The sequence below is a fragment of the Tamandua tetradactyla genome, chromosome 3 (assembly GCF_023851605.1).
Source record: "Tamandua tetradactyla isolate mTamTet1 chromosome 3, mTamTet1.pri, whole genome shotgun sequence".
NCBI classification, from domain to species: Eukaryota; Metazoa; Chordata; class Mammalia; order Pilosa; family Myrmecophagidae; genus Tamandua; species Tamandua tetradactyla.
The window spans coordinates 114062986-114083552 of NC_135329.1; the positions used below are offsets into that span (position 1 = coordinate 114062986).

The window sequence follows — 20567 nt, forward strand, 5'->3', positions numbered from 1 at the left end:
AGAAAGGTTAGGAATTTTAAAACTTTGAAGAATACGGGCTTTTTTAAAGCTCCCGACTTAACTATTGTGAATCTAAAATGCCATATGCATGCCAGAGGGAAGTGCATTGCTAAGAAAAGACAGGACAGATGTATCTAAGTCCTCACCTTTGACTGACCTTCTTTCTCTGCACAAGCAGCAAGTAAAGGCTAAGCAAGTGTAAACTGCCCAGCTAAACACTGAAGGAGTGCCCAAACACACATACAGCCCACTGGCAAAGACTGGGTGGTTTTTATTGCTGTGGCTGCTGTTTCTTAGTTCCAGGAATTTTAAGGAAGCTGTCAAATCACTAGCTGACTGTTAAGCTAACAAAACAGAGACTTCAGTGACCACACAAAGAATACACACTTTACAATACCAGTTCAGAAAAGTCACTAAACGAACAATAGCCACCAGAACAGGCAGCAACAGCCAACCAAAGAGTTGGAAGACTCTGATTTCAGAGTTTACACATCTGTAATATTTGGAAAGCCCCATTTTCAACAAAGAATTACAAAGCAAACAGTCAAATATGGGCCATATATTGGAAAAAAGGAAAACAGAAATTGCCCTGCAAAATCCTAGACATCAGAACATGGTATCTATGGTACTGTATGCGACAGTATTGTAAATATGCCCAAAGAGCTACAGGAAACATTGGTAAATGGGTTAGACGAATTCAGAGGGATGTTAAATGAATGCTCCAAAGAGTTTAAATCACACACAGTAGAACTGGTGAGATAAACAAAGCACTAAACAAAAAAACTAATTCACCAAAGAGGATTGACAAATTTGAGTCAACAAAAAACAAGTGAACAAACCTGAATTTAGATCCACAGAGATTATCAAATATGAGAACGAAAAAGGATGAAGAAAAGAGAAGAGAGAGAGCCTAAGAAACTTAAGGGATACCATCAAGTGTACCAACATACTTATAATAGTAGTCCAAGAAAAAAAGGTGAGTAGGGCCAAAAAAGTATTTGAGAAATAATGCTTGAGAATTTCCAAATTTAATGAAAGATATGAATCTACATATCCGAGAAGCTCAACGAACCCCAAATAGGATAAACTCAAAGAGATCCATAATGAAACACAGCCAAACTGTCAAAAGTCAAGGATAAAGAGAGAATTCTGAGCAGAAAAAGAGAAGTGTCTTGTTATGTTCAGAGGATCCTCAATAGGAATAACAGCTACTTTCTGATCAGAAACTATGGAGGCCAGAAGACAGTGTAAAGGCATATTCAAAATTTTGAAAGAAAACAACTGTCAACCAGGGATATTATATCCAGCAAGACTATCATTCAAAAATGGAGACTTTAACATATTCCCAGATCAACAAAAATAGAGTTTATTGCTAGTAAATGTGTCCTCCAAAACACACTAAACAGAGTTCTTGAACCTGAAGTAAAAGGACACTAGACAGCAACGTGAACTCAAAGAAATAAAATACACTGGTAAAGTTAGATATATATATGTAAATATAAAACTCGGTATAAATGTATTTCTGGTCAGTACTTAATCCTACATTATTTAAAAGATAGATACATAAAATAATAAATCATATCAATGGACGTACAACATATAAAGATGTAATTCATGACAATAACAGGAGGAGTGGAGAATGGATTCATACAGGACAAGTTTTGTATAACAGGAAGGCAGCAATGGAGGAACTGAGCAACAAAATTAAGATGTAGAAAAAAATTGCAAATGGCAACCTAACTCCTTCCTACTCAGTAATTATATTAACTATATATCAGTTAAATTATAATTAAAAGGAAGAGATTGGCAGAACCAATTAAGAAAACCATGAGTCAACTATTGCTGTGTGCAAGAGACTCACTTTAGAAAGACATAAATGCAATGAAAGTGAAAGAATGAAAAAAGATATTCCATGCAAACACTACAATAAAAGAGAAATGGAATGGCCACACTAATATCAGACAAGATAGATCTTAAAGCAAAAATGGCTATAAGAGATAAAGAAGGACATTATATACTGATAAAAGGATCAATCCATCAAAAGGATGGACTCCCAACACATATGAGGCAAAATGGATGACAGGTGAAGGGGAAAACAACAGTTGTAGTTGGAGACTTCAATACCCCAACTTTCTGTTGGACAGAATTGTACAAAAGATAAACCAAGAAACAGAATATTTGAATAACATATAAAGCAGCTAGAACATAGAATGCTCCCTCCAACCACAATACACATTCTTCTCATGCGCACATGGAACATTCTTCATAGACCATATTAGGCCACAAAATGTGTCAATAAATTTTAAAGGACTGAATTCATACAAAGTATTATCTCTGCCCACAATGGAATGAAATTAGAACTCAATAGAGGAAAAATTAACAAATATGTGAAACTTAAAAAAATTAACTCTAACCAGTACATCCAAGAAGTTAATAAATGCTCACAGATTAATGGAAATGAAAACAAAGCATACCAAAACTAATGGAATGGAACAACAGCAACGCTCAGGGTGGAGTCACATCTCCCTCTAATCCAAGGTTAATATCCATAACTGGGTGAGTTATGTATCTGTGCGGATAATTTAATTAAGTTTGCAACATACAGTACTGAATAGGGATTAAAAGAAACAATAGACTCAGTGAAACCAAAAACTGATTCTTTGAAAAGATCAACAAAATTGGCAAACTTTTAGCTAGACTGACCAAGAACAAAAGAACACACAAATTACTAAAATCAGCCATAAAGTATGAACATTACCACTGACATTTACAGGTATATAAAAGGAATATAAGAGACTACTATGAAAAACCATACGTTATATTGGTTATAGCTTGCATTTTACAATAGGATGATGTTGAGCATCTATTTGTATATTTTCATTGGAAAATGTTTAGTTAGACATTTTGCCTATTTTTAATGGTGTTGTGTTTTTATTGTTGAGTTGTAGGAATTCTATGTATGTTATAGATACAATCAGACATAAAATTTGTAAATATTTCCTCCCATTCAGAGGGTTGGCTTTGTTCTTTCTTGATAGTGTCCTTATAAACACAAAAGTTTTTAATTTTGATGAAGTCTAATTTATCTGTTTTTTTATTTTTTGTCACTTATGCTTTTGGTGTCCTTTTTAAGAAGGTTTTAATTAATCCGAGGACATGATGATCAATTCCCTATGTTTTCCTCAAGAGTTTCATAGTTTTGGCTCTCCCATTTGGGTTTATAATCATTGGGAGTTGATTTTTGCATAGGGAGTAATAAAGGGGTCTAACTTCATACTTTTCTAATAGATACACAGCTGTCCACGCTCCATTTGTTGAAGACTATTCTTTTCACATTGAATTGTCTTGGCAAAAGATTTGAACAGAAACTTCACAAAAGAAGACATACAAATGGCTAATAGGTAAATTTTTAAATGATCATCATCAGTAATCAAAAAAATTCAAATGAAAACCACAATGAGATAGTACTACACACTCACTAGAATGTCTAAATTTTAAAAAATAATACCAAGTGTTCACCAGGATGTGGAGCAACTAGAACTTTCATACATTATTGATGAATATGATACAACCACCTTAAAAACAGTTTGGCAGTTTCTTACGAAGTTAAAAATAATCTTATAAAATGACAAATGATTCTACTCCTGGGTAACTAACCAGAGAAATTAAAGCACATTTCCACAAAAAGACTTGGACATGAATCTTCAAGGGAGCTTTATTCATTATAGTCAAAAACTAGAAACAACCCAAATGTCCATGAATAGGCAAATAAATAAACAAACTGAGATACATACTTACAATGGAACACTACTGTGCAGTGAAAAGGAACTACTGATACAGACAGAAAAATCACAAGTCTCAAAAATATACTGTAAACAATGTGTGTGATTCTATTTATATGAAACTCTAGAGTAGTCAAAACTTGTAGTGACAAATAAGACCAGTAATTGCCTGGAAATGAGGATGGGGAAGGAAAGAGTGACTGCAAAGAGACCCAGAGAAACATTCTAGGGTGATGGAAAGGTCTTATACCTTAACTAGAGCAGTAGTGACATGGTGTGTATACTTGTCAAAACTCACTGAACTATACATATAAAATAAGCAATATTTTATTATATGTGAATTATATATCAACATTTGAATTAAATTAAAAAGGAAGCATAATATTCAGACATTTGGAAACAATATCATTCCCCAAAGATCTAATAAAGAGCAAATCAAGTTTTCCTATAGATTTCCATACATAGTAAGTCCCCTATTGTCTTTTATATATTAAGTACCCATTATGCACCAGGGATTACTTTAGATCTGGTGATATGATAGTAAAAACAAACAGACAAACAAACAAAAGTCCCTACCATCATGACATTCTCACTCTAAAAGAAAAAGACAGACCATTAAAAAAAAATGTTAAGGCAAGATGGTGACATAATGAGGTACAGAATTTAGTTCAACCTCCAGGACAGCTAGTAAATACCCAGGAACTGTATGGAACAACACTTGTGGGACATCAGTGACCAGAAACACATTGAACATCAATCTGGAACAGATGGGACATCTGGAATCTCACATAGGACTGTAAGTCACCCGAGCCACAGAAGCCAGCACCTCTCCCCATGAGCATGGCAGGCTAGTTACCTAAAGGGAAAGGAAACAAGCTTTACTAGTAGTAAGGAATTAGCTCAACCAAGCTCCAATTGTGGAATTAACAGATCCTGACTAATGAAAATAGGCCCAGAGCACAGATAAACCTGGAATAAACACTAGAGAGACGAGAAGTTTTCCCCCTTGCAAAGAGGTGACAGGGCTGATGGGAATTAAAAAAAAAGGCTTTTCGAGTTGGACAGCACAAAATACTGGAAAAGGGCTGGACCTTAAGAAAAGGGGACACATAAAGTGATATACCAACTCTGGCTCTTGATTGGCAAACCCAGGGGGCAAGGATCCTCCTCTAAAAACGCCTGCTTTTTTTTTTTTTTTTTTTTCATTTTCCTTTAAACTTCTTAAGAGCTCATTAGATACAATGTGAGCACTCTAGGCTCCAGCACTGCCTCAGGTAAAGGCAGAATTAAGGCATGTGTGAGAGACAAAGTAAATAGGTGGACCGGGGCAATTCCCTAAAGGGTGCCTTCCCCAAGGAAAGAGATACTGGGGCTGAAAACAAGTGGAGGCCTTCCTTCAGGAAATTCAGGCCCCAGGAATTAGGAAACAGAAGCAACCAAAGCCTGCCTTTTACCTCAGCCTCAGTCTCAACCACACCACTGACAGGGAGAGGTTGTTGAAATTAAAGGCACAGCATCACTTTAAACTGGTGGGAAGCTGCAGGCAGACAACAGCCACATGCTGGGAAGCTACAGGCAGACAACAGCCACATGCTGGGAAGCTACAGGCAGACAACAGCCACATGCTGGGCAGGTTAGGAAAAGCACAGAGCCTACAGGCTTCAAAGGAAAGTCTGATAACCTGCTGGGTCTCAGCCTCTGGAAAACTTTACACTGTTATTCTCTCCTCCTGAGAAGTGGGCCTATCTGGTCTAGGACTGAATGCCAAAGAACAGATACAGAAGAAAGCCATCAAACAAGAAAACCCTAAGTAAAAGAGTGAAAACAACCTCCAGAATAAACTAATTAAGGAGATCAAATACTTAGAAGCCAACAAAAAATAATGAGTCATACTAGGAAAACTGAGGTTATGGCCCAGTCAAAGGAAGAAACAACATTTCAAATGAGATAGAGAATTTGAAACAACTAATTCAGGATGTTCGGATATGACACTATGTCTACCCATGTATAATAACCCCACTGTGGGTTGCTGCTCAGAGCACTGGGAGCCTATTAGAAGGTCTGGTGACCTTCTTGGTCTGGTGACCATGATCCAGCGAAGACCTCTTCCTTGTGAATGCCTGGTCCCTCTGCATGGCTACAGTGAACATGACTGCTAGGTGGTGATGATCATGCCCAACTTGAAGGGGAGGAAAGGACAGTACCATGCTCCACCTTTCTGCCTGCTGCAGGCTATCCCTGCTACTCAATACTGATACATCACCCATCAAGACCACTGCATCCTGGGACTGGACTGCCCACTTTCCTTGTTTCTGCGTTGGAGACAGAAATCCACCCCTACACTCAAATGGACTTCCAAGGAGTTTTTCTAAAAAAGCAAAAGGGGCCTGGGGATAAAGGTGTCTGAAAGCTAAAGTAATAGGAACAGGTACCTTCATCCCATTTGTAAATAATATTTTTATACTTTATCCTCATCATTTCAGGCTTTACCAAAATCACATCAAAAATCAAATCAGGCGCTCGGAGCCGCCGCGGCGAGGACCATGGTGCGGCCCAACATCCTGCTTACCGGTATACCAGGAGTTGGAAAAACTACATTAGGCAAAGAACTTGCATCAAGATCCGGATTGAAATATATTAATGTGGGTGATTTAGCTAAAGAAGTGTCAACATCCCTTCTCAACATGAAAAAGTCAGAACGAGCATTGCCTAAAGATCCCTATAGACTGGGAGAAGGATCAAAGGAGAAGGAGGAGTTATAACAGAGAAGATAGGATATAAGGCAACTATATGATGACTATGATGAAGAGTATGATTGTCCCATTTTAGATGAAGATAGAGTAGTTGATGAGTTAGAAAACCAAATGAAAGAAGGTGGAGTTATTGTTGATTACCATGGTTGTGATTTCTTCCCTGAACGCTGGTTTCATATAGTTTTTGTGCTGAGAACGGATAATAGTATATTATACAAAAGACTTGAATCAAGGGGTTATAATGAGAAGAAACTACAAGATAATATTCAGTGTGAAATTTTTCAAATTCTTTATGAAGAAGCCATGGCATCTTACAGTGAAGAAATAATGCACCAGCTGCCCAGTAATAATCCAGAAGAACTAGAGAATAATATAAATCAGATATTGAAACAGATTGAACAATGGATCAAAGATCATAGCTCTTGACTTAGAAGACTTGCCACATTTCAGTCACTATTGTTGATATTTTCTTGCCCATGTCATAGTAATTGTCCAGTTATCAGTAAAATTTCTGTATTAAAATTGTGTTGCAATGGGTGGTTCAGTGGGAGACTGGGGCTCGATTCCTGGCCCATGTATCTCTCCTCCCGCCCCCCCAAAAAATTGTGTTGCATGACTAGCAGGTAGATAGTATTAAAGTTTATTCCTGAGCTTTTTTTTCTCATGAGAACATTAAACAATCTCATATTTAATGACTACAACACTATTAAGGGTTGAAAGTAAAGACTGTCATCATTTAGTGCTTAAACTGCTTAAGAATAAACAGACAAATAAATAAATCTGACCAAATCGATAGATACCTATTAAGTAGAGGAAAGTGAAGATGATATCTTAGAATAAAACTTAAGACTAAAGATAAAGCAAAAAAAAAAAAAATCAAATCAATGAGTTTAGGGAGGATATAAAGAAGACACTGGGTGAACATAAATAAGAACTCAAAAGTTTGAAAAACAAATCGCAGAACTTATGGGAATGAAAAGGACAACAGGAGATAAAAAAAACAATAGAGACATACAACAGATTTGAAGAGGCAGAAGAAAGCATTAGTGAACTGGGGGACAGGACATCTGAAATTTGACCCAAAGAAGAAAATACAGGAAAAAAAATGGGAAAATACGAGCAGGGTCTCAGAGAACTGAATGACAGCACAACATGCACAAATATATGTGTTATAGGTATGCCAGAAGGAGACGAGAAGGGAAAAGGAGAAAGACTAATGAGGGAAATAATCACTGAAAATTTCCATCTCTTATGAAAGACATAAAACTACAGATTCAAGAAGGACAGCATACCCCAAACAGAACAGATCCAAATAAACCTACTCCAAAACAGTAACTAATCAGACTGCAAATGTCAAAGATAAAGGGAGAATCTTGAAAGCAGCAAGAGAAAAGCAATCTATCACATTCAAAGGAAGCGCAATAAGACTCTGTGTGGACTTCTAAGCAGAAACCATGGAGGCGAGAAGGCAGTGGTATGATATATTTAGGATTCTGATAAAGAAAAACTACCAAGCAAGAATTCTATACCCAGCAAAACAGTCTTTCAAAAACTGAGAGAGAGATTAAAATATTTTCAGAAAGTCACTGTGACTAAAAGACTGGCCTTATAAGAAACACTAAACGGAAGCACTATAGGCAAATAGGAAGACAGGAGAAGAAGGTCTGGAGAAGAGTACACAAATGAAGACTATTAGTAAAGGTAAAAAGAGAAAAAAATTTAGATATGACACACAAAATCTAAAAGACAAAATGGTAGAAGTACTATCTTTACAGTAATAACATTAAATGTTAATGGATTAAACTCCCCAATCAAAAGACATACACTGGAAGAATGGATTAAAAAACAGGATCCATCTATATGCTGTCTACAGGAAACTCACTTTAGACCCCAAAACAAAAACAGGTTGTAAGTGAAAGGCTGGAAAAAGATATCTCATTCAAATGACAACTAGAAAAAAGCTGAGGTAACTATACTAATATCCAACAAATAAAGAGTTCAGATGTAAAACAATTAAGAGAGACAAAAAAATTATGTATTAATAAAAGGAATAATTCAAAAAGAGGACACATAATCATAAATATTTCAGTACTGAGCCACAGTGCTCCAAAATATATATGGCAAACACTGAAACACTGAAGGGAAAAGTAGATATCTCTAACATAATAGTTGGAGACTTCAATTTCCTGCTCTCAACAATGAATAAAACATCTAGACTGAGGATCAATAAGGAAACAGAGATTTTGAATAATAAAATAAATGAACAAGACTTAACAGATCTTTATAGAGCATTACACCACACAACAGCAGAATACACATTTTTCTCAAGTGCACATGGATCATTCTCAAGGACAAGCCATCTGCTGGGCCATAAAGCAAGTCTTAATAAATTTTAAAAGACTGAAATTATACAAAGCACTTTCTTGATTCATAATAGAATGATGCTGGAACTCAACAGGCAGAGGACCAGAAAATTCACAAATATATGGAGGCTCAACAATACACTCTTAAAGAGCCTGTGATTCAAAGAAGAAATTACAAGAGAAATCAGTAAATACATCAAAGCAAATGAAAATGAAAACACAACAAATCAAAATTTATGGGATACAGAAAAGGTGGTGCTGTGAGGAAAATTTATTGCCTTACAGACCTATATTAAAAAAGAAGAGAAAAAAATGAGGATTTAATTGTACACCTGAAGAACTAAAGAAAGAACAGCAAACTAACCCCAAAGCAAACAAAACGAAACAAATAACAAAAATCAGAGCAGAAATAAATGAAACGGAGAATATGAAAATAAAGAGAATCAACAAACCAGAAGCTGAATGAGAAAATCAATAAAGTCGATGCACCCTTAGCTAAGCTAACCAAAAAAAGAGAGAGAGAGAGAGAGAAAGAAGATGCAAATAAATAAAATCTGAAATGTAGGAGGGGTAATAACCAATGACACCACAGAAATAAAGGAAGTAATGAGAGGATACTATGAACAACTATATGCCAATAAACCAGACAATATAGATAAAATGGAAAAGCTCCTAGAAAGGCATGAACAACCAATATTGACTCAAGAAGAAATAGATGACCTCAACAAACCAATCACAAGTAAAGAGATTGAATCAGTCATTAAAAAGCTCCCAAAAAAGAAAAGTCCAGGACCAGATGGCTTCACATGTGAATCCTAACAAATACTCAAAAAATAATTAGTATCAATCCTGCTTAAACTCTTCAAAACAAGCTGAAGAGGAGGGAAAGCTACAAATTCATTCTGTGAAGCCAGCATCAACCTAATACCAAAGTCAGACAAAGATACCATAAGAAAAGAAAATTACACACCAATCTCTTTAATGAATACAGATGCAAAAATCTCCAATAAAATACTTGCAAATCAAATCCAGCAGCACATTAAAAAAATTATACACCATGACCAAATGGGATTTATTCCAGGTATTCAAGGAAACTTCAACATAAGATAATCAATTAATGTAATACACCATATCAAAAAAGCAAAGCAAAAAAACCACACAATCATCTCAATTGATGCAGAAAAGACATTTACCAAGTTCAACACCCTTTCTTGATGAAAACACTTCAAAGGACAGGAACAGAAAAAAGCCTCCTCAACCTGATAAAGGGAATATATGAAAAACCTACAGCTAACATCATCCTTAATGGGAAAAGACTGAAAGCTTTCCCTCTAAGATCAGGAACAAGACAAGGATGCCTACTACCACCACTGTTAATCAACACTGGACTGAAAGTTCTAGACAGAGCAATTAGACAAGAAAAAGAATTAAAGGCATACAAACTGGAAATAAAACTCGTGCTTTTTTAAAAAAAAAACAAAAGGAAAGATACTATATGGTCTCACTAATATGAATAACATGTCTTCAGATGACATGATACTATATGTCGAAAATCCCAAAAAATCTACAGCCAAGCTACTAGAGCTAGTAAATGAATACAGCAAAGTGGCAGGGTACAAGATTAATGCCCAAAAATCAGTAATGTTTCTATACACTAGTGATAAGCAATCTGAACAGAAAATCAAGATAAAATTCCATTTATAATAGCAACCCAAAGAATCAAATATTTAGGAATAAATTTAACCAAAGATTCTAAAGTCCTATACACAGGAAAACTACAAGAATTTGCTAAATAAATCATGGAAGACCTAAATAAATGGAAGGGCATACCATGTTCATGGACTGGAAGACTAAATACAGTTAACATGTCAATTCTACCCATAAAAGAAAAGTCCAGGACCAGATGGCTTCACATGTGAATTCCACTAAGCACTCAAGAAAGAATTAGTATCAATCTTGCTCAAACTATTAAAAAAAACTGAAGAGGAGGAAAAGCTTCCTAACTCATTCCATGAAGTCAGTATCACCCTAATACCAAAGCCAGACAAAGATACTACAAGAAAATAAAATTACAGGCCAATTTCTTTAATGAATATAGATGCAAAAATCGTCAACAAAATACTTGCAAATCAAATTCAGCAGCTGATAAGGATTTAATATCCATAATATATAAAGAGAACTACTCAAAATACACTTTGGTGAATCAAAGAACTTTGTCAGGAAAATAAAAAGGCAGTCTACATAATGGGAGACAATATTTGGAAACCACATATCAAATAAGGGTTCAGTATCCACAATACATAAAGAGATTTCTTCAACTCAACAACAAAAGACAAACAGCTCATTTTTTTTTAAATGGGCAAAAGAAATGAACAGACATTTCTCAGAAAAGGAAACACAAATGGCTAAAAGGCACAGGAAAAGATGCTCAACTTCACTAGCTACTAGGGAAATGCAAATCAAAACCACAATGAGAAATCATCTGATATGCACTAGAATGGCCATTATTAATAAGACAGAAAATACCAAGTGCTGGAGAAGATGTGAAGAAATAAGCAGACTTATCCATTGTTGGTGGGAATGTAAAATGGTACAACAGCTCTGGAAGGCAGTTGGGCAGTTCCTCAGGAAGCTAAGTAAAGAATCACCATATGATAAAAAAATTCCATTACTGAAGACATTATGCTGAGCAAAATTAGCCAGAAACAAAAGGATAGATACTATATGGTCTCACTAATATGAACTAACATTAATGAGTGAACTTCGAGAGTTGAAGTTAAGAACACAGGTTATCAGGAGATAGAAATGAGGCAGAGATTGGGCATTTGGTGCTGAAGGAACACAAACTGTACAACAGGACTGACTGTAAAAAATCAGAAATGGATAGCACAATACAACCTAATTGTAGCACAATAAAATAAGTACAATGAATGAAGCTGAATGTGAGTATGACTGAGGGAGAAGGGCTGGGGGCACATATGAAACCAGAAGGAAAGACAGAGGATAAGGACTGAGATGGTATTCCTTAGGAATGCCTTGAGTGGACTGAGATTGATGGTGATTAAATGTACAAAGAAAAACGTTTTTGCAAGAGGGAGAACAAATGAATGTCAACGCTGCAAGGTGTTGAAAATGGATGCCATACAGGAAAAAGTACAATCAATGCAAGCTAGGGTCTAACATAAACAGCAACACTGAATGTAACAAAGGCATCATTTCAAAACTAAATGTCAAAAGGCAAGGGGCATGGGGTGAGGTATGGATTCTTTGTGGAAGAAAAGGAATTGTCTTCATATAGATTATGGTGGCAAAGTCATGTCTATATACTTAGGTTGGATTGTATGATGTGTGAATAAAACTGTTCAAAAATGAACTGAGAGAAACAAGACCTAGTGAAACTGTGGAGAACAAGATGAACCTATTCACTGTTGAGAGGGAAACTGAGAGGTGTAACCCATTGAGAAGGCAGTGTGGTGGTTCCACAGGAGGCTGGGGTGATGTTGCCATATGATCCTGAAACCCCACTGCTAGGTATATATCTAGAGGAACTGACACTGGGGACACAAATGGACATTTGCACACTGGTTTTTATAGTGGCAGTATTCGTGATTCACAATGGATGGAGGTGGCCTAAAGATAAAACTGAGGAATGGAAGAGAAAACAGTGATGTATACATACAAGGGACTACTGAGCTGCTGCAAGAAGGAATGGAGTTGTGAGACATGGAACTAGGTGAAAGAACCTTGAGGGCAGTATGCTGAATAATATGTCAGAAACAAAAACACAAATATTATCATGCCTCACTCATGTGGACTAACTATAATGCACAAACTTGGAGAACTGAAATCGAGTGCGTGGGTTATCAGGTCGGGGTCTCTTGTAAAGGATCCTAAATTGTAAGCTCTTACAGCAGTCATACATATTGTAACTGTTATTTTTAAATTCTGAAATACCAAGCCATTTATGTATAATTCAGTCGTTTCCTGAAACTTCAGGGAACACAGGTATATATGTGACACTTAGAAACTCAGAACACTGAAGCAAGAAAGTCAGCTTTATCTCATACAGCAACTGTTTGAATGGTGAAAAGGTGAACAGACTTTGACTAGAGATATAAATAAAGTTGATCTGGATAGGACTAAGGTGAGTAAGAATATAAGGTAAAGGATGATACTGTCCATATTTTAAAACTTCAACTTCTGTGTGAGACCAAAGGGAGAGAGGTTTATTTGGTGCAAAATTTGTATTTTGGGTAGTACATTACATAATTTAACTTGTACGGTCAGTTTAATTGAATTCCATAATTACATGGAATCTTGAATAGGGCATGAGATTTTGTTGGTTTGTACGTGCCATTATTATGCCCCAACACATCCCAGAGTAATGTGGCCAGAAAATAAAAAAGTATTTGCAAAGTCCCCTCGGGGGACTGGGGATAAAGAAGGAAATATTCAACTTCCCGTTAGACAATTTCCGTTACTCTCACAAGCAGTGGGGACAAGCATTCAATAGAATGAGACCTCAATCTTAGGGTTCACCCCTATGAAACTTGTTCCTGCAAAGCAGAAGCTAAGCCTACTTATAATTATGCCTAAGAGTCACCCCCAGAGAACGTCTTTGGTTGTTCAGATGCGGCCCGTCTCTGTAAGACAATGCAGTAGATGAACCTACTGCCCTTCCCCACACATGGAACATGACTCCCAGGGGTATAAATTTCCCTGGCAATGAGGGACAGGACTCTGGGATGAACCAGACCCAGCCTCATGGGACTGAGAAAGTCTTCCTGACCAAAAAGGGGAAGAGAGAATTGAGACAAAGTTTCAGTGGCTGAGAGATTTCAAACATAATTGAGAGGTTATCCTGAGGTTATTCTTATGCATTATACAGCTATCCCTTTTCAGTTTATGGTATATCAGAGTGACTACAGAGAAGTCCCTGAAATTATTGAACTGTATTCCAGTAGCCTTAATTCTTGAAGACAATGATATAACTATATAGCTTTTACAGTGTGACCATGATTGTGAAAAGCTTATGTCTGATGCTCCTTTTTGCCAGGGTACGGACAAATGAGTAAAAAAATAAGGATAAAATAAATAAATAAATAATGGGGGCTGAGTAGGAGTGAAAAAAAAATGAGTAAACTGAAATACTAGGGGTCAATGAGAGGGAGGGGTAAAGGGATGGGGTGTATGAGCTTTTCCTTTTTTCTTTTTATTTCTTTTTCTGGAGTGATGCAAATATTCTAAAAATGATCATGGTGATGAATACACAACTATATGATGATATTGTGAGCCAGATTGTATACTGTGGATGATGGACTGTATGTGTGTGAAGATACCTCAATAAAAATATATATATATTTTAAATGTTAAGTAAAATATGCAGTAAGTTACTTTGTGGAAAATGTTAATGAGAAAAATAAAGTAATGGAAGGAAGGGTGTTGCCATTTAAATAAGATGGTCAGGGAAGGCTTCAATAGGAATTGAACATTTCAACCAAGTCGCAAGAAAGGTTAGAAAATGAGCCAAACGTTATCTGGGGGAAGAGCATTGCAGCAGAGGGACAGCCAAGGTTCTGAGACCATCTATGGAAGGAACAATAGGGTGCCAGGTATGGATGGAGGGTAGTAAATAAAGGACAATAAAAAGATGAAATTGTAGAGGGGACAATGTTATGTACAATTTTATATGATGCTACAAAGACTTCAGATTTTTAAAGTGAGTGCTCTGGAAAACAACTGAAGTTTTAAACTGAAGAATGACAGGACTTAAGTTTTAACATGATTATTCTGTCTGCTGCAATGAGACGAGATTGAAGTGCTGGGTTGCAGGTTGAAAGCTGTGAGAAGTAACTAGGAGCCTCGTCAGGAGGTGTGGTAGTTTGAATGACGGACTCCAATTTATAGACATGTTTCTAATCTTTACCCACATACCTGTGGGTGAGAATTCACGTAAATAGGGCTTTTTGAAAAAACGTTTTTTTTAAACCATGAAATATAACATATATACAAAAAAAACCAATAAATTTCCAAGTATGCTTTAACAAGTAGTTATGCAACAGATTTTAGAGTTTGGTATGGGTTACAGCCTCACGATTTTTTGTTTCTTCTTCTAGCTGCTCCAAGACACTGGAGATCAAAAGAAATATCAATATAATGATTCAGCCATCAATTCATTTGTTAAATCTTATCCTCTCTGCTACACTCCTTTTTTTCTTTTTTTTGTGAAAAATAACATTTTTACAAAAAAGCAATAAATTTCAAAGTACATCACAACAATTAGCTGTAGAACAGATTTCAGTTTGGTATGGGTTACAAATTCACAATTTTAGGTTTTTATTTCTAGCTGCTCTAAAGTACTAGAGACTAAAAGAAATATCAATATGCTGATTCAGTACTCACACTCATTTGTTAAGCCCAACTTTCTCTGTATAATTCCACCATCACCTTTGATCTATCTCTCACTCTTTTTGGGGTATTTGAGCTATGACCATTCTAGCTTTTTCATGTTGGAAGGGGCTGTCAATGATATGGGACAGGAAGACGGAACTAGATGTTCTGGAAAGGCTGGTCCCTCTGCATTTCAGGACTTACCTGGTCCAGGGACCCATGTGGAGGTTGTAGGCTTCTGGAAAATTACCCTAGTGGCATAGAACCTTTGTAGAATCTTACATAGTGCCCTAGGCATTCTTTAGCATTGGCAGGAATGGTTTGGTTGGGATTTGGCAAATTATGATAGCAGCAATGTCTAAGTGAAACTTGCATAAGAGTGACCTCCAGAGTAGTAAATAGGGCTTTTGAAGTTATTTTTAGTTAAGGTGTGACCCAGCTGAATCAGAATGGGCCTTAACCAATACCACTAAAGACATTTATAAGCAAAGGAAACTGAAACACAATTATTCAGAGAATGACACAGGAAAAAGGCAGAAGCTGGAAGTCAGGAGAAACTGCAAGAGTGAAACAGAAAAGAGAAATTGCCATGTGACAGAAATCACCATGTGACAGAGGGCAAAGATGCAAGCCAAGAAATCTCAAGATTTGTGGCAAGTCAGCACCAGAATGCTACAGAGTTCAGGGAGAAAGCATGCCATGCCTTGATCTGGGACTTCTGCCCTTGAAAACCATGAACCAATAAATTCCTGTTGTTTATGCCAACCCATTGTGTGATGTTTGTCATAACGGCCTGGCAAACTAAGACAGTGGGCCATTAAAATAGCCCAAGTAAGAAATGGTCATGGCTTGTACCACATGATCACGAAGATCATGAGACGTGGTCAAATTCTAGAAGTGCTTTAATGGTAGAGCCAATATAAACTACTGACAGAGGAGCTGTGAATGTAAGGGAAAGAGGCAAGTCAAGGATGATTCCAAGATTTTTCATCTGAATAACAAAGATGGACTTGCCATGAACTTGGATGGGGAAGACTAAAGATGAAGCAAGTTTCAATGAAAAGATAGCTGAGTTCTGAACATTTTAAAATATAAAATATCCATATAGAGATGTCATAAGACATGCTAAAATGTACAGAGTGCAGAGAACAAACCGATTAGGAATTACAGCTTTTTATTATATTTTAGCAAAGTAAATCATTAAGAAGTTGTGGATATTCATATGTGCATAAAACTTTTAAGAAATAATCTATACTTCAATTTAATGCATTAGGACCTCAGCACTGAGACTAATGGATTGTTTGTGTGTTTCCTGATTTACGTAAATCCATACAAATCTGCTAGGCACTTCACACCTTTATTTTTACTCTCACATCTGAAATGCAGCAATATGGATTAAAATTTTAGGTGTGTATTTAAGATAATAACGTGAACAGACACATTACTGGAGCTATACCTATTTAAAACTCATACAGAACATCAAGATACTCATTCTTATTCTGGGAAAGCTTTTAAAAAACAATCACTTGTTATGAAACTGATTGCACTACCAAATGCTTCTTGGGATTATATGTAAAAACCATCCTCTTCTCTGCATTTTACTGTTTTAAATCAAGGAATGTAATATAATATGTGATTAGATTTAGAAGTTTGCTTTGATGCTTATAACCACACAGCTTCTAAAGTGAATAACATTTTCAACTTGATAATGCACACTTTATCTTATAAAAGAAGACACTTCATGCATCACTAAAGAAATCCACAAATGACAAGTAAAAATAAAAGATTTCAACTGGAGTTAGGATAGGGACAAAATACTTGTGAATGGAACCATTTTTTAAAACGTAGAATTTTCACATTTTGTGTGAATGCTTCCCCAGCTGTCCACCCATTTCTTATACCATGCCTTTGATTATTCCCTCATCGTAGAAATGTCTCTCCTCCCCTCTGATATCTTTTACTTCCTGTAAAGGCCAGCTAAAACTCGGCCGCCTCCAGAAAACCTGCCTGACCCCAATATTCTCACATTGCCACTTAAACATCTAGAGCACCTGTCATTCTGCCTTAGATTACGTTTAGATAATTACACTAAAGCAAATGCTGCCTAAGGGAAGAAAACGCCTTAGTCATTTTTGCCTTACCTGAAATGTCTACCACTGAATCCCATGTATGCTGTTCTAAGTTCAACCAACCTAATATCTCATTAAACTAGGAAACTTGATCAAATGGGCTGTACTCAATGGGAAATACACTTTTTCTTTCACCACTTCTTCACATACTCTTCTGGATACTCTTTGAATAGGGCATGAAATTTAAAGTTCAAATTGAAGGTCATACACCCAATCCCAGGCCTTCAAAGAGAGAATATTTTCAATATTCCTCTAATTTCTTTTTTCCACTTCCTTCTTCACCATCCCATTCCTCCATGTCAGGACAGGCAGAGAAAGAAGGCCAAATGTCCTATATACCTAGCTGCCATGGGCATTTACTGGATGGCCATTATGCAGGATGATCTACTGTCCGTATATAATTACTAATAGTACCCTCTTTCACTTCTAAGAATCCCAGTTTGGGCAATACATTATAGGGATTCACAGTGGAGTGGCCATAACTCACAACAAGCAAAAAGAGACTGGCATATCACCTGTATGGTTTTCTGGTATGGGGGACACATTTGCAGCTGTTCTCCTGCTATTTCACCACAGTCCCCTCATATGGCAAGCAGCCCTCCTTGGCAGGGTCCATCAAAATAACTCAAGCCTAGCTACCTTCTACGGTATCCACTTGGCAGAAAAAAAAACACATGCCTTCTTACCACAACAGATGGTCAAATGCAGACTGCTTCCATTGTTGCCCTCTTATTCAGCACGTCATCTCAGCTGGCTCCAGTCATTCTCCTTCCTATCAGGGTGCAAGTCTATGTTCAGACATGCCTCAAACTCCAGGGAACATGTGTCCTGTTCTCTCAAGAACTCTATGGAAGGTGCCACTGCAGCATCAGGGAACAAGATTTTGCAGCTCATAAACATTGCACATGAGAAGTTAAATACAACCTAAGCTTCTGGCCAGCACACCCAAATTCTGGGCTGGGAACAAAATGCCCTTTTGGGGTGAGATAGGGAAACGTCACACTAACTAGATTAACAACTCTTCACCTGAATGACTATTTTAATTCTTCTTTCTACTTTCTCCTACATAACTGAGAAGTGGTGTCACAGGTGAACCCTATCCTCATTTACTAAGCCCACATGATGTCTAGCATCCCTCTTTAGAATGCAAGGTTACTTATTAACCACAGTTTTCATCTTTGGATCTTAAGCTGAATTCTGAAATACACAAATCCTAATCATTATTCTATTACCTAAAGTGTGATTCCCCTATATTACATCTACTGTTTACCATTATAAGGGACCACTCATTTCAAGCAACTCAAAATGAAATACAGATTTTAAAAAAAGGTGGCTATTACTGTCTAAAGAATTCAAGGAAAAGGAAAAAAGGAGATCCCTTATCTGGTCCTACAAGCTTTACCTCAGAAGACTAGAGTATACTTCAAATATGAAACATCTCATTTAATTATTTAGACACTTAATGAAGAGCCACTGTATAAAATGCAGAATACCCACGTGAAAATTCAGATTAAAGCATATGTTACCTACAAAATGAAATGAAAATTTAAAATTCTGTACAACAGGGTCCACAGGTGGTTCAGTGGTAAAATGCTCACCTTCCATGCGGGGGATCCAGGTTCTATGTCCAGGCCTTCCACCCCCCCAAAAAAAAATTCTGTACAACAAATGAAGTCAATAATTGCATATCCATTTAAAGTCAATCTTAGTTATACCTTAACTTACCAGGATTTCTATAAAATAGATAAATCATAATAGCATTTTCTGGATTTCAAGTATTTTTTAAGGACACTCCTAAAAATTCTCTGGCTACAGAAAACTTACTTAAAGCAAACCAATAGCTATTTTTATTTTGTGGTTTTTTTCTTTCACATGGGCAGGCACCGGGAATCGAACCCGGCTCCTCGGGCATGGCAGGCAAGCACTCTTACCTGCTGAGCCACTGTGGCCCACCCCAATAGTTATTTTTAGTACAAAGTCAGAAATTGACAGACTTGAACTTAAAGTACATGATGGAAATGGTGGAACCCCTTTGGAAAGAGTTTAGCAGTTTTTAATAAAATCAAACATACTGATCCTATGACAGAACAATTCCAGCTCTAGGTATTTAAACCTAGAAATTAAAACATACTCTACAAAAAGACATAAAAATTTTGTTTATAAGAGCTTTTTATTCATAATAGCCAAAACTCAGGAAAAAATTAAATGTCCATTAAGAGGAGAAACAAATCATGATAAAAGAAATACTACTCAGCAACAAAAGAGAAGGAACAACCTACACATACAACACCATGGATAAATCTCAAAAGCATTATGTTTTGGAAAAGAAACTAGATGTGAAGGAATACATACTCTATGATTTCATGTATATGAAGTTCAAGAACAGGCTAACCTAATCTATAGAATTAAAAAACAGGACAGTGGATTCCTACGATAAAGAGAAGGAAACACTGATTAAAAAAGAGGCATCGTGAGGGTGCATGGGTGGTTCAGTGGTAGAATGCTCGCCTTCCATGCAGGAGGCCTGGGTTCGATTCCCAGACCATGCAACAAAAAAAACAAGGCATATTCTTTCAAGCCCCAACCAAAACCATTCCTGCCAATCCTAAAGAACACCTAGGGCACTATATAAGATTCTAACAGTTTCTATGCACTGGGGTAACTTTCCAGAAACCTACAACCTCCAGATGGATCCTTGGACCAGGTGAGTCCTGAAATGCAGAGGGGCCAGCCTTTCCAGAACATCAACTAATTCCATTCCCCTATTCTGTATTATTGACAGCCCCTTCCAACATGAAAAAGTTAGAATGGTCATGGCCCAAATACCCCTAAAGAGTGAGAGATAGATCAAAGGTGATGGGTGGAGTTATACAGAGAAGGTCGAGTTTAACTAATATGCAGGAGTGCTGAGTCAGTATACTGATATTTCTTTTTAGTCTCCAGTACTTTAGAACAGCTAGAAATAAAAACCTAAAGTTGTGGAATTGTAACCCATACCAAACTCTGAAATCTGTTCTACAACTAACTGTTGCGATATATTTTGAAATTTGCTCTTCTGTATATATACTATATTTCACAAAAAAGAGAAAGAAGAGTATAATGGAGAAGATAGGATTTAACAAATGAGTATGATTGCTGAATCATTATATT

General features: G+C 36.6%; 1 protein-coding gene and 1 non-coding gene across 2 annotated transcripts; both read left to right on the plus strand.

Moving 5' to 3' along the window:
* Positions 1-6303: 6303 nt before the first annotated feature.
* Positions 6304-7103, plus strand: LOC143677600 (adenylate kinase isoenzyme 6-like). Its single transcript, XM_077153703.1, has 2 exons — positions 6304-6447; positions 6565-7103. The coding sequence occupies exons 1-2, from the start codon at positions 6326-6328 to the stop codon at positions 6959-6961; spliced, it is 519 nt and encodes a 172-aa protein (XP_077009818.1). The 5' UTR covers positions 6304-6325; the 3' UTR covers positions 6962-7103.
* Positions 7104-19895: 12792 nt separating this feature from the next.
* On the plus strand, positions 19896-19966 carry TRNAG-UCC (transfer RNA glycine (anticodon UCC)). Its single transcript has one exon. It is a non-coding gene; the product is annotated as a tRNA-Gly (tRNA).
* Positions 19967-20567: the final 601 nt, after the last annotated feature.

Coding starts and splice junctions, on each gene's coding strand:
- LOC143677600 (XM_077153703.1), top strand. CDS start 6,326: ATGGTGCGGCCCAACATCCTGCTTACCGGTATACCAGGAGTTGGAAAA. Junction 6,448..6,564: donor GGTGATTTAGCTAAAGAAGT/GTCAACATCCCT, acceptor ATAGGATATAAG/GCAACTATATGATGACTATG.